The following is a 13944-nucleotide window of genomic DNA, read 5'->3' as shown; positions in this document are numbered from 1 at the left end:
GGCGATGAGACAAGCTGAGCCGTGGGCGGGTAACGTTGATCCGTCACCAAACCCCTCACCTCCCATCAATAATTTAAGCCCCCTCTCGCCTCACCGCCGGTGAGCTTTTAATCCGACCTCGCTCCTCTGTCTCCGTCTCCATCTCTGTCGTAGGGCCCCACCTTGGTGTTATTTTTTCTCGTTGATCAATCATTGCATGCCGATATTAGCAGCTAAAACATGACGAGTTCTAAGAAACTGAGAGGCTCACCGGACAGCACTGATCAACCTCCAATCCGATGCCACACATCGGTAGTAGAATAATACTCGACAGTCCAATCGGTGAAGCGTCTGATTATACTAGTATTTAGAACCTTGGCATGTGAATGGAGTACCTTCTATTTCTATACCTGGTTAATCTGTCAAAATATTAGTGATACGAACGTGACATCCTTGTAGTTGTAGTTTGTGGCAGTGGATCATCCTTACCAAGTCAAAGTATTTCAGGTAAGAGCGTAATTTATTTACCACTGTAGACATCAGTACATCATGTTTTGAAAGAAAAAAACTCATCGGTAAGAGCCAATCTCTGTCACGGCATAATTGACCTCTCTCTCTCTAGACATGCTATTCTGTCAAAGCATCTGATTATATGAACCTTGCATGTGGATTACCTTCAATAATAGCATGTGGCAATGATATGAAAAATTGAGGATTGAATCCTTGTAGAGTTGAAGTATGTGGTAGTAGATCATCGCTGCCAAGTCACAGTCTTTCATATAAGAGCATAATTAACCTCTTTCGACATCAACTCTCTGTCAAAAACTCACAGATAAGTTGCAAGATTAAGATAAAATTACAAATATTCCAGCTGTGACTAGGATCCAACAGATGGTCCAAGACCTATCGACCTCCATTGCAGCAGTGCTTCTCTTCATGTGATCATTCATGGCCATGTAAAGTGGTGAGCACACCGCGGCCAGGCGAGCCTGCATGCGCCAACCAATTTTCTGCAAACAGAATAAAAATTGCATTTTTTCCCCTCTCGGTGTAGACATCATCCGGTTCCCATCATTGGGGTAGGGAGAGGAGAGCCAAAATATCGAACCGGGCAACCCAACCTACTGGGAGGGAGGGAGGCCATGTGGAGCTTGCCAAGTGTGTGATTTGCCTCTTTGGAAGAATCCCATGTCATGTGTTCCTTCAACAAATAATCCTACCTGGCTGTTCTCTTCTGCCCAAACGCAGTCCCCCCATCAAAGAATTGCTCCAATTGTTCGTAGTTTCTTTGTTTCATTCTTGTAGATTTCTTGGAAGCTCCTGGAGAGAATAGAGGTATGTGTACTCATGTATGCTATGCGGCTACTAGGTAACTAGCAAGCTCCAATTCCTCCAGATTCTTCCTCTTGTTCTTGTTGCTGTTCATCAATCCAATTACTAGCTCAGTGAGCAGTACACGGAGCTTAGGCTACAGAGCGTAGTTACGGTTTTCCAGATTTGTTGTTGGAGAATTCGTAGCTAGATCTAACATTCGGTTTCAGGACATAGAGCGGCAAGAATCTTCAGAGGTATATCCATCCATCCATCCACCCACCCTGTGCTTCCTCAGATTCCTCTTGGGCAAGAATTGCAGTCGAACGTTTAGCTTGCAAGCAATTCCATTTCGGTTGACCTGAAATCAACCAGCAGCACAGCAATGGCGATGGAGCCTGCGGTGAAGGTTGCGCTGGGTTCTGCGGCGTTCGCCATCTTCTGGGTGCTCGCGGTGTTCCCGGCGGTGCCGTTCCTTCCGATCGGCCGCACGGCGGGCTCGCTGCTGGGCGCGATGCTGATGGTGCTGCTGGGCGTGATGAGCGCCGACCAGGCGTACGCGGCGGTGGACCTGCCGATCCTGGGCCTGCTCTTCGGCACGATGGTGGTGAGCGTCTACCTGGAGCGTGCCGACATGTTCCGGCACCTGGGCCACCTGCTCTCGTGGCGGAGCCAGGGCGGCCGCGACCTGCTGGTGCGCACCTGCGCGGTGTCGGCGCTGGCGTCGGCGCTCTTCACCAACGACACCTGCTGCGTGGTGCTCACCGAGTTCATCCTCAAGATCGCGCGGCAGAACAACCTGCCGCCCAAGCCCTTCCTCCTCGCGCTCGCCTCCAGCGCCAACATCGGCTCCGCCGCCACGCCCATCGGCAACCCGCAGAACCTCGTCATCGCCGTCCAGAGCGGCATCTCCTTCGGCCAGTTCGTCTTCGGCATCCTCCCCGCCACGCTCATCGGCTCCGTCGTCAACGCCGCCATCCTGCTCTGCCTCTACTGGAATCAGCTTGACGGCGGCAAGCCCACCGAAGTGGTCGTCGCCGTGCCCACCGAGGTCGTCGAGGAGGAGGACGTCACCTCGCACCGCTTCTCGCCCGCCACCATGTCGCACCCCCGCTCCCACCGCCCGGGAACCTCATCTTTGGGCTCCGACGCCGTGGGCAGTGAGGTGAATCACTATCACGAGCCCGTCAAGCCGGACGCAGCTACCAACGGCAATGGCTACCACGACGACTCCGCCAAGCAGCAGCAGCAGCTGCCTGCCTTGACCGAGGGCATCCACCACAGGCGCGGTGGCGCCGCGGCAGTCGGAGCGGTGAACGGGGCGGGGAAGGACGGCCACTCCTTCTGGTCGTTGGAGGAGAAGGAGGTGCCCATGGAGCCATGGAAGAGCAAGCTCTGGAAGACGTGCGTCTACGTCATCACCCTCGGCATGCTCGTCGCGCTGCTGCTCGGACTCAACATGTCGTGGAGCGCCATCACCGCCGCCCTCGCGCTCATCGTGCTCGACTTCAAGGATGCCCGCCCCTGCCTCGAGAAGGTAAACATTCGCAGTTATTACTCGATCATGATCCACTTACTGTATTAGTCCTGAATGCAAATGTGGAAGTAAAGAGGAGAGGTAATGTGCAGCGCATGGCACAAATGGTGCCTGGCCAAATAAATATATAGGACTCCCGGATGGAATAACTGGGAAAGGTTACAAAGAATGGAAGGTGATAGGATGGCATACCATATGTCGGACCCTTCTTTTGGTGTCATCTCGTGTAACTCATACCAGTCCTTGGATCAGTAGCTGTTACGCACGAACTCCAACAGAAGTAGACATCATATTCATACATCGGATAAATACGATAATAAAGCATAATACAGAGTTCATTACAATAGAAGCCCGAAGGCATAATCTTACAAACCCTCAAAACACAGCGGAAACACACAAAAGCGACCCAAGCCCTACAGGTAGCTTGAGTGCAGACGAAACCGACTTCTCTAATCTTCATCTCCTTCTTCGGCGAAGTCGGCCTCTGGATCATCTGGATCCACAATTAGCAAGTATGAGTACATAAGGTACTCAGCAAGTCCTACCTCAAGGGGAGAAATTAGATGCTTAAGGGTAGTTCAAGGGTAAGGCTGTAGAGTCTTTTAGATTTTGCGGAAAGCTAGTTTTATTGGTGTAGGGTTCATTTTGCAAAGACTAACTTTTAATAAAAACACTTTCAAGAGAAATACGTAAGTTGAGCTTATGAGAGTTGACGGCCCTGGGGGAAGTACACCCGTCCCGCCAGTTCCCACAAGACTTTGCCAGCGGACACACAGTCCAGGAGGCTTAGGGCACAAAGCCAAAACTATTCTTTTAGAAAACATGGGCACACAGCCCACTCACACGCCAAGGAGTTACTCACGCCAAAAAGCTAATCATTGTGACCAAATCATAGCATGTCCTTGACCGAGGATACGGCTATCCGGATAGGTTTAACACTCTGCAAAGGTTGTACACTTTACCCACAAGATATGCACAGGCTCTCACCTTAGCAACTGGTGAAGCCGTCATAACGAGACGTAACGACCTCACAACGAAGCCACAATATCCACCCATGGGGCACTAAGATACCAGGGGCTTTAGAAGAATTACGGGAAAGATCACTTAGCAATCCCAAGGCTTGACTTAGCCTCAACAATATCACCAGCCGGATCTTGAGCTACACACTACCCAAGTCTTCTCCTGGTCCCCATTGCCACTACCGGCCTCCGGGTGGGTACCGCACTAAGTCAGAGGGGTTAGGTCAAGTCCTGCCCATACAGGCCATGTGGTTGTACGAGTGGATACTAGGTGAGATGTCACAGCGAACCGGTCCTTATATGACCGAGGTAAGAGTCTCCCAGCAAGAACACCACAAAGGCGAACCTTGCTCCAAGGTGGCTCCCACCTTTGTGGGGCACCTTACTCACCCTCGTCAACACTACTCTAGAGTTTTCCCAAGAACACAAGTTTTACACACACCAAGCACCAAGCACACACCACTTCACATTGTAAAGCATGATTATCATATGTAAATGATCTAGTTCTTTCTTTTGAGCAAGCAATCCTAAGCATACTAGTAAACAAGCAATCTTCCAAACAATCATTATAGTTGATGTTGGGAATCTTCTAGGGTTTCAACTGAATAATGGTAACAATGACAAGGCATGGGATAAACAAGCTGGGTTATAACTATTCTAGCATTTCTTTAAGAATCATAACTATTAATCTAAACATGCATACTCCTATTATTTGAAACAATGGCTCTACGGGTTGTGTTTAAAAACATAGGATCAATATGGTCAACGGTTGTAGGACTTGCCTTCGTTGAAGTCCTCGCCTGCTCCTTCAAACTCCGGGTCCTCGGGGTCGTCCTCGAATGCTCCTTCCTCTAAAAGTCGCAACAACGACAAAGGCACAATCAATCAAACAATTAAAATAATGACCAAACAATTTACAAAAATTATGAAATTGACATGATTGGATAGATCTCGAATTTAGATGAATATCGGTGGAAGAATCGACGAAAACGGAGTTATGACGGAGGAGAAACGGGCTTTGGAAGTTTTGCCGGGAGAAAAATTCAGAAAAAGAAAAGGGGGGAATATTCCAGGAATATTCGGCTGAGTCGGCTCGGACTAGACTCGGCTCGCGGCTCGGCTTGGCTCGGGCTCGGCTCGGCTGCTGTCGGTGGGCTCGGTTTCTCGGCTCGCGGCTCGGTTCGGTGGAGTCGGCTCAGCTCTAATCGGACCCACATGTCAGTTGCACCGGGGGAAGGAATATAAGAGAGAGAGAGAGAGAGAGAGAGAGAGAGAGAGAGAGAGAGAGAGCAGAGAGGGGCGGAGAGCCGGCTCGGGCACAGAGAGGATCGAGAGGGAGAGAGAGAGGGGCGACGGCGGCGCTGGTGCGGCGGCGGCGCGACGACGGGCTGGTGACGGGGCGGCGGCGGGCCGTGCCGACGGAGAGCGGCGGCAGGGCACCGGCCGAGGGCGGCGGCAACCGGAGGGAGAGCGGCTCGACGCGGAGAGGCAGTGGCGGCCGGGCGACGGAGAACGGCGGCGACCGGCGACGAAAAGGGGGCCCAGGTACGCTCGGGGAGAGGAAGAGAGAGGAGGGAACCGGGGGGGCTCACCGGCGGCGGGGCGCACAGAGATAGGGCGGCGGCACAGAGAGCTCGGGAGAGAGAGATGATGCGAGAGAGGGTGTGCGAGATGGCTCGGGGAAGAAGGCACTGTTCACCGGCCTTTATAGCGGCCGGCGGGGCTCGGAGCGGCGCGCGGGGCGAGGCAGCGCGGAGCTCGGAGCGACGCGGGGCGCGAGGCTCGGGCACGGGGCGCGAGGTCTGACGGTTCGGCGACGGGACGGCGAGCGGCGCTGCACGCGGCGATGGGACAGCGAGTCACGGGGAGAGAGAGAGAAGAGAGAAAGAGAGAGAGAGGAGAGAGGAAAGGGGGGGGGGAATTTAGGGATTTGACACCATACATATCCTATGTACCAAAAATAGAGATTACATGCTATCTTTGACACCCCCCTCCCCCCGGGCAGTTGAAGCGTCGGATTGCCGAACGCAAAGACTGGACCGAAAATCTGCAAAAAGCTGAACCGGTAGCCCCTTTGTCATGATGTCGGCAAACTGATGAGAGGATGGCACATGGAGAACTCGAACGTGGCTGAGGGTGACCTTCTCCCGAACGAAGTGAATGTCGATCTCGATGTGCTTCGTACGTTTGTGCTGCACGGGGTTGGAGGACAAGTAGACAGCACTCACATTGTCACAGAAGACCACAGTTGCTGAGCGCAGGGGAGCATGCAGCTCGCCAAGGAGCTGTTGTAGCCAGCAAGATTCGGCGACGGCATGAGCAATAGCACGATATTCTGCCTCAGCACTAGAGCGGGAGACAGTGGCTTGGCGTTTGGACGACCAAGACACAAGGTTGTCGTCGTAGAAGATGCAGTAGCCCGAAGTGGATCGGCGAGTGTCCGGGCAGCCAGCCCAATCAACGTCGGTGTAAGCCATGAGGGAGGAGGCAGGGGACGCCTGAATGAAGAGGTCCTGGTCCAAGGTGCCCTTGACATAGCGGAGAATCCGCTTGATCAAAGACATGTGAGCATCCCGCGGGGCGTGCATATGAAGGCACACCTGCTGAACGGCGTAAGTGATGTCAGACCGTGTGAGAGTGAGGTACTGGAGCGCCCCAGCAAGGCTCCGGTACTCGGTGGCGTCGGTAAGTAGCTCGTCGGACGAAGAGGAGAGCTTGGCCTTGGTGTCCACTGGTGTTTTCGTCGGGTGGCACTCGACCATGCCAGCACGATGAAGGAGATCAATTGTGTACTGGCGCTGAGAGAGATGGAGACCAGCCATGGTACGCTGAACGGAGATGCCGAGGAAGTAGTGCAAGTCGCTGAGGTCAGTCATGGCAAACTCGTGGTGGAGTATGTCGGAGAGAAGGCGGAGGAGGCGTGTCAAGGATGCCGTCACGATGATGTCGTCGACGTAGAGGAGCAGATATGCGATGTTCGCCCCGTCACAGTAGACAAACAGGTCAGAGACAGCTGCAGTGAAGATGAGAGAACAGGCATGGGTGGCAAAACGCTGATACTACGCCCGCGGAGCCTGCTTGAGGCCGTAGAGTGACTTGTGGAGACGACAGACGTAGTCGGGTTGGGTGGAGTCGACAAAGCCGGACGGCTGCTGATAGTAGACGGTCTCCTGAAGATGACCATGAAGGAAGGCATTCTTCACATCAAGCTGGTGAATAGGCCAAGACTTGGAGGCGGCGATGCTGAGGATGACAGAATGGTAGCTGGCTTGACAACGGGACTAAATGTCTCGTCGTAATCAACACCGGGCTGCTGGGAGTAGCCACGAACCACCCAACGGGCCTTGTGACGAGCGAGGGACCCATCGGCATGGAACTTGTGCTTGAAGATCCACTTGCGGGTGACGATGTTCGCACCGGACGGGTGCGGAACGAGAGACCAAGTTTTGTTGTGCACAAGGGCCTCATATTCCTCGCGCATGGCACGATACAATGAGGGTCGGCAAGGGCGACTCTGTACGTCTTAGGCACCGGGGAGGCTGCATCACAAGAGACAGAGAGATTAAGCCGCTCAATAGGCTTGACAATGTCGGCCTTTGCGCGAGTCACCATGTGATGGGGACTGGGAGCCGGGCATGCAGACGGAGTGGGCGGCCGGGTTGGTGATGCACTGGAGGGAGTCGGAGGCGAGCCTGGCGCACACCAGGGAGGTGAGTAGGGCATCCGTCGCGGGGACCCAGGTGCCCCAGGCGATCCAAGCCTATGTGGTGCAAGAAGTGGACCAGCGGTCGGCAGTGGTGGCCTAGCCAAGACAGGGAACCGCGGAGACCACGGAGATGATGGGGTCAACCCAGTCGCAGCCAGCCTGGATGGCGCCCCAGCGCCCAAGGTTGGCCTAAGTGAGCCAAGGTGGGGCAGGTGGGCTGGGAGGACTCGACCCAACAGGAGGGAGCCGCACGGGGCCAGCCCCAGGAGTCGCCGTCGGGACCGCAGAAACTTGTCGTGCACATGGCACAATGGGAGCCACGCATGCGTCGTCGTCAATGGGGTCACCCAAGAAGCCAAAATCAGCTGGAGACGGCGCCGCTGATGCTGTAGCAAAGGAAAATATAGCTTCATCAAATAAAACATGCCGTGAGACAATAACCTTGATAGTGCATGGATCGAGACAACGGTATCCCTTTTGCAAGTTGGGGTAGCCTAGGAAGATGCAGGCAGATGAGCGAGGAGCTAGTTTGTGTTTGGTGGTGGCGGATAGGTTGGGATAACAGAGACAACCGAAAACACGAAGATGTGTGAGATCGGGGGCTATACCAAATAGCTTCTCGTGAGGGGAGAGGAAGGCAATAGGTTGGGATGGCCGTCAGTTGAGAAGATATGTGGCGACGGAAGCTTCAGCCCAATAGGAAGGAGGCATGGATGCTTGAAAGAGGAGACAACAAATAATATCATTAATTGTGCGAATGGAACGTTCGGCTTTACCATTTTGTTGCGAGGTGTAAGGACAGGAGGTGCGCATAAGGATGCCGTGGGCCTGAAGGAAGGAGAGGAGGGCGGTGTTGATGAACTCTCGGCCATTGTCGGTTTGGAAACATTTGATAGGAAATTGATATTGGGTGTGGACGTAGGGAACAAAAGTCTGAAAAATATTGAACACATCATATTTGTGCCGCAGGGGAAAAGACCAATAATAATGAGAAAAATCAACTGTGACAAGATAATAGCGAAAACCAGAATTACTAAGAATAGGGGATGTCCACAAATCACAATGAAGTAACTGAAACGGTGCAGTAGTAGTGTAGAAGACCAACTAAAGGGTAATTTAACATGTTTCCCTAGGCGACAAGTATGACAAGTGGAAAAGTCCGAATGGCGAAAAGAGATAGGTAAATTATTGGAGAGGTGGTGGATGACGTCACGACCAGGATGTCCAAGGCGGCGATGCCAAATGTCAAAGGATGAAGTGGCCGAGAAGAGGAGGTGTGGACGGGCGGCGGCCGGAATGGTTTATAGGTCCTCGTCACTATTGGAGCGAAGTATCATGGTCCATGAACGTAGATTCTTCACAGAAAAACCAAGAGGGTCAAATTCGATGGAGCAATTATTATCACGAGTAAATTTACGGATGGAAAGAAGATTTTTGATAAGAGAGGGAACAATGAGAACATCATTAATAGCAAAGGGAGTAGATGAAGAGGGTAATATAGTACGGCCGATATGAGAAACAGGAATGGAGGTACCGTTACCAACGGTGACATGGGTGGCTGAATCAATGGGATGGGAAGAAAAGAGGATACCATCATTCGAAGCCATGTGAGAGGTTGCACCCAAATCCATTACCGATCCACCATTAGCCTGAGCTTGCATGGATAGATTGTTCATGGCACTAATGAGGCCGGCTTGATCCCATGACGCCTGGCTGGCCGTGTCAACAGACGGACCAGCTGTGAGGGCCTGCTGAGGCAGAAAATTAGGTCAAGGTCCGAGCAGGCCCTGCCCACTAGCAGGCCGCCAGGAAGCGGTCCAGGGCTGGGGAGCAACCCATGGTGCAGCGGCCCACGAATTGTAGAGCATCCAGGGGCCGGTCAGTGGAGACGCACGCGGCCCCGTAGGTGGCGCGCGTTCGGTGGCCGGTCATTCTCCGCCCGGGCGTGCGGCGCTCGGAGTGTTGCGATCGCCGTTGTTGCCGAAGGAGTCGTCGCAGCCGCGCCACCGTCCGTCACGTCCACCACGGCCGCCGCCGCGTCCTCCTCCCCTGCCACGGCCAGAGACTTGGGTGTTGGTTGAGTGGGTCTGGGAGCCGACAACAGCAGGTGAGCTGGTGAGGAGGACGGTGTCCCCGGCGGTGGCGACAGGGTGTCGCATCTCGGCAAGAAGGAGAGAAGATCGGGCTCGAGCAAAACTGGGAAAAGGGACCTGCAGAGGAAGAAGCTCGACCTGGTTGGAGAAGCTTGGGCTGAGGCCGCGGATCATGTTGAGAACGAGCGTGCGGTCGGAGAGCGGTTCACCGAGATCGCGGAGGGCATCGGCGAGATTCTTGAGGCGGCGATAGTACTCTATCACAGACAAGTCGCCCTAATTGAGGCTCCGAAATTCCGTCTCGAGGTAGATGATCCCCGTCTCTTTGTTGTCGCGGAAGACAGCCTCGACAGCAAGCCAGAGCTCGTGCGCCGACTGATCCGGCTCCATGACGATATCGAGGACGTCGCTGGAGATGGAGCAGTAGAGGGCAGTGAGGGCGGCGAAGTCGTCTTGTGTCCACGTCCCTATGCTGGCGTCGGAGGGAACGGGGCCGAGCACGTGGGGCAGCAGATCGAACTTCCCGAGGAAGGCGACGAAGAAGGTCCGCCACTTGGTGTAGTTGGGATTCTTCATGTCAAGGGTGACCGGTACGTGCATCTTAACGCTTGCGACGCTGAGGGCGGCGGCCACCGGAGCGGAAGAAGTTTGGATGGTAGGTGCATGCATGGGGGCCATCAACGTGCCTGTCACAACAGCAGTTTGTGTTGCACGCATGGCGTCATCAGCCTGGGCGCTCTGGCCGATCTCGTCGGAGTGAGTAGCCATGAAAGGCAACGGAAGCAGGAAGGGAAGGGAGAGGAGCAGAGAAGCTCTGACACCATGCAAATGTGGAAGTACAGAGGAGAGGTAATGTGCAGCGCATGGCACAAATGGTGCCTGGCCAAATAAATATATAGGACTCCCGGATGGAATAACTGGGAAAGGTTACAAAGTATGGAAGGTGATAGGATGGCATACCATACATATCCTATGTACCAAAAATAGAGATTACATGCTATCTTTGACACTAAACTCCATGTAATTGTCTGAAGCTGAACTGTTGCCAGATATGTGAAAAATAGAAACTTGATACCTTTTCCAGTGCATTTGTTACAGCCAGTCCACTCTTATACTAGTTCTTGTTCTTCTTTATATGAGTAGCAAACTAGTTTGGCATTGATTTCTTTAAACCAATTCATACACTATTTCTGTTGGTTTCTTGACCTCCTTGTGTAGCATACTGATACCTGTCTCGCAACCGTGGCTGTCAAATCAGAGTGATAGTAGTTTGGTGTTCATCTTGGATACCATACTGTTACAGTTTGCAAAGTATATGCATGACTACCTTGACCACACAATGGTCATGCTGTTACAGTTCAGTGTTGGTTGTGTATACCAGACTATTGCTTAATGCTTATTGTGGTGTTGCTGAAATAAAATTCAGGTTTCCTATCCACTGTTGCTCTTCTTCTGTGGAATGTTCATTACTGTGGATGGCTTCAACAAGACCGGCATTCCTAGCGCATTGTGGGAATTCATGGAACCCTATGCACGAATCGATACACCGAGCGGAACAGCCATTCTTGCCCTGGTCATTCTTTTCCTCTCTAATGTGGCGTCAAATGTTCCAACCGGTATGTCCTCCCCTTTCCATTACCTGCAAGTATGCATGTTCCATTGAAGTTTACCTGCTTAAATGCATTCAGAAATTTAACAAGCACAACTTCACATGTTGTAATATCAAGGAAGTAGCAATACAATTGAAAAGATATTTATACTTGTTTCATACTTATGACTGATCAATTACAAGTAGCCATGGGAGGAGTGTAAAATTATTCAAAATAAATTAGCTTTGAGCTTTCCCTAAGGTTCCATCAATGCTTACAAAAGATTGCATCTTTTCCTCGAACCTCCCAATGCAATAACAGTGTGGAACTACATGAACGTAATGTCTAAATTCTGAATCAACATCCGAAAATTGATGGGTTAATATTACTATCTGTTTTCCTGCACTGGTTTCACGCTTCCAACACATTTTTTTGGGCTAGTTCCAAATACACAATGTCTGCATTCAACTAATTCAACGTAGACTGACATGAAACAACAACATGACTTGGTTGTCAGCTGGGGCAATTTCTGTGACCAAGTCTGAACTCTGAACTATGAGCTGCTTGCCAGACCTTCAGACTCGTGAGTTGTGACTTAAAACATCTGGTGAACACTTGCAGATTTTACTCCATGCACTGCATATCCGGTGCTAAATTCTTTCGGTGGTCCATCATTCTAAATAACAATTTGTACATTTCATGATTCATTCGTATCATTTCCCTGCACCAGAATATATCTGACAGCCTGCATTGTGCTTCCTCCAGTTCTCCTGCTCGGCGCGCGTGTGGCGGCCTCGGCAGCGGCAATATCCCCTGCGGCAGAGACCAACGCCTGGCTCACCCTGGCCTGGACGAGCACGGTGGCCGGAAACCTCTCCCTCCTGGGCTCGGCCGCCAACCTGATCGTTTGCGAGCAAGCGCGCAGGTCCGAACAGTACGGGTACACCCTCTCCTTCTTCAGCCACCTCCAGTTCGGGTTCCCGGCAACGCTCATTGTCACAGGAATCGGGCTGCTGCTCATCAGAAGCTACTGAAAAATGGAGCAAAGAAGAGCGTGCCAATATGTATATGTCTAGAAAAATTTTGTGAATTTTCGTCGTCACAGGTCGTTTGGATTTGTACAAGATTCGTTGTGGGATTATCTTTCTGTTGCCTCCTAATGACGAAGCACAGATATCAGGGTGCTTGCTTGGCGGCATTTTGAGTTGTACATTTTAGTATTGAAAAAGGTTGTACATGTTGGAGTAGCAGGTATCATATCATAAAAAGGTGTAAATTATATGTTCAGCATCCTACGTGTAAGTCCGATATGTCGATGTCGAATAATGTTACAGCTAGGGAATCGAGTGAAGTGCATGCCATTGTCTTTCTTCTTTGATCGGGAGGGAGCATGCCACCTTGGATGGAGTAGTTATTTTGCAACGTTTCGAAATCAGGAAATTGTGTGTTTCCTCTGTCTGTCTGAATGGTGGAATGGGTGTGCAGCGATCTATAGATCTATTTTACTTTAACCCAGTTAAATAATTAGTTACTTTGATTAGATCAAAATGAGTAATTAGTTAATTAAATTGTATTAGTGTCGATCCACAAATATTTATTGGTGTTCCACGCCCCATTCCTACTGAATGGCTAGTACCTCCACCTCGTCGGCGAGCATGATGGTAGTGTCGGGGACAGGGAATTCATTGTAGTGTCTTTGAAATCTAAATAATCTAATTCAGTACAGGCCACATATTTACAGACCCGTTTGGAAGAAGGGGATTTTTTTTAGAATTTAATTGAAATTTATACTGAAATCACAAAGATTTGTATGTCCAAGAACCCTTTTCCAAACAAATTGGACAAGACTTTTGGAATACCCCTTGCTTAAACCCGTATTGTCATTGACCCGTAGGACTCTTTGTAAAATTTTCATTCTGTCGTGGACCTAGATGCAAAATTGAAAAGCTGCAAACTTGAGAAAGGAAGGGACTCGACTCGAGGGTTTACTCTCTTGATGTTTTAATCTGTTCCGCCTCACTGTCGGTGACCTCGCAGCTGGTGACGAAACACAAGAAACCAAGCTTCGTTCCGTGGAAGTACTGACTCGTCGAGAGTCGTCACCCTCCTCTTCCCCGCTATCTACTGGACGGAGTGGAGATCCATCCGGGCTTGGGTCGATTCCTTCTTCTGTTGGTGAGCAGTCCTAGCTTGCCTAGACTGCTTGTGCTAGGAGTTTGATCTTTGTGTTGCTGTGACTGAGAGTAATCAAATCCAAATCTCTCTTTCCCTGTATTCAACTAGTCGTCGACTTGTGTGATGCGTGGTATCCTGTGCTCTAGTGATACAATCTAGCCATCTAAATTCGACTAGGTGTTTATTCTTTGTCGGTAATCTAGTCAAGGTGCGGGTCCAATAGTATGTGTTGAGAATTTATACTTGATTATCGGTAATATATAAATGAAAATAGAGATACACGAGGGTAGTTATCTAAGAGTATCACAAAGAGACGTATAGTTACACAGGTTTAGATCTCCGAGTTAGATAATATCGCTATATTATTTTTTACCTTGATTATTCTTAGAACCACAAAGTACAGTGATGTGGATAGATCTAATCCTAAAAATAAGGTGAATTTATATGTATCTACTACTGAAAATCTTGTCGGGTAAGAGATTATTATAATTGCGGATCTTCAATAGATGTTTTTATCCAACTAGACTTGGGTTCA

The 13944-nt window shown here is 50.8% G+C and overlaps 1 protein-coding gene across 4 annotated transcripts; it reads left to right on the top strand.

The window, feature by feature from the left end:
* The first annotated feature begins 910 nt into the window (after positions 1 to 910).
* LOC133920888 (silicon efflux transporter LSI2-like) lies at positions 911 to 12610 on the top strand. 4 transcript variants are annotated; one of them, XR_009910175.1, is made up of 4 exons: positions 911 to 2827; positions 11072 to 11261; positions 11752 to 11841; positions 12000 to 12086. XR_009910175.1 is itself a non-coding variant. In XM_062365494.1 (4 exons), the coding sequence occupies exons 1-3, from the start codon at positions 1676 to 1678 to the stop codon at positions 11784 to 11786; spliced, it is 1377 nt and encodes a 458-aa protein (XP_062221478.1). In that variant the 5' UTR covers positions 911 to 1675; the 3' UTR covers positions 11787 to 11817; positions 12000 to 12086. The 4 variants fall into 4 exon arrangements, 3 of the variants coding, with proteins under 3 accessions (XP_062221478.1, XP_062221476.1, XP_062221475.1); XM_062365494.1 differs by having other exon boundaries at positions 11752 to 11817; XM_062365492.1 differs by lacking the exon at positions 11752 to 11841 and having other exon boundaries at positions 917 to 1314; positions 1521 to 2827; positions 12000 to 12610.
* The last annotated feature ends 1334 nt before the right edge of the window (positions 12611 to 13944 follow it).

The sequence above is a fragment of the Phragmites australis genome, chromosome 6 (assembly GCF_958298935.1).
Source record: "Phragmites australis chromosome 6, lpPhrAust1.1, whole genome shotgun sequence".
NCBI classification, from domain to species: domain Eukaryota; kingdom Viridiplantae; phylum Streptophyta; class Magnoliopsida; order Poales; family Poaceae; genus Phragmites; species Phragmites australis.
Note: the sequence above shows the minus strand (reverse complement) of the source record. Positions and strands in the feature narration are given on the sequence as shown.

What these genes read in the sequence shown, in the direction of transcription:
- LOC133920888 (XM_062365492.1), top strand. Translation starts at nt 1,676, where the DNA reads ATGGCGATGGAGCCTGCGGTGAAGGTTGCGCTGGGTTCTGCGGCGTTC. An exon ending in CCCGCCCCTGCCTCGAGAAG is followed by an intron (nt 2,828 to 11,071) that starts GTAAACATTCGC and finishes AATAAAATTCAG; the next exon opens with GTTTCCTATCCACTGTTGCT. An exon ending in GGCGTCAAATGTTCCAACCG is followed by an intron (nt 11,262 to 11,999) that starts GTATGTCCTCCC and finishes TGCTTCCTCCAG; the next exon opens with TTCTCCTGCTCGGCGCGCGT.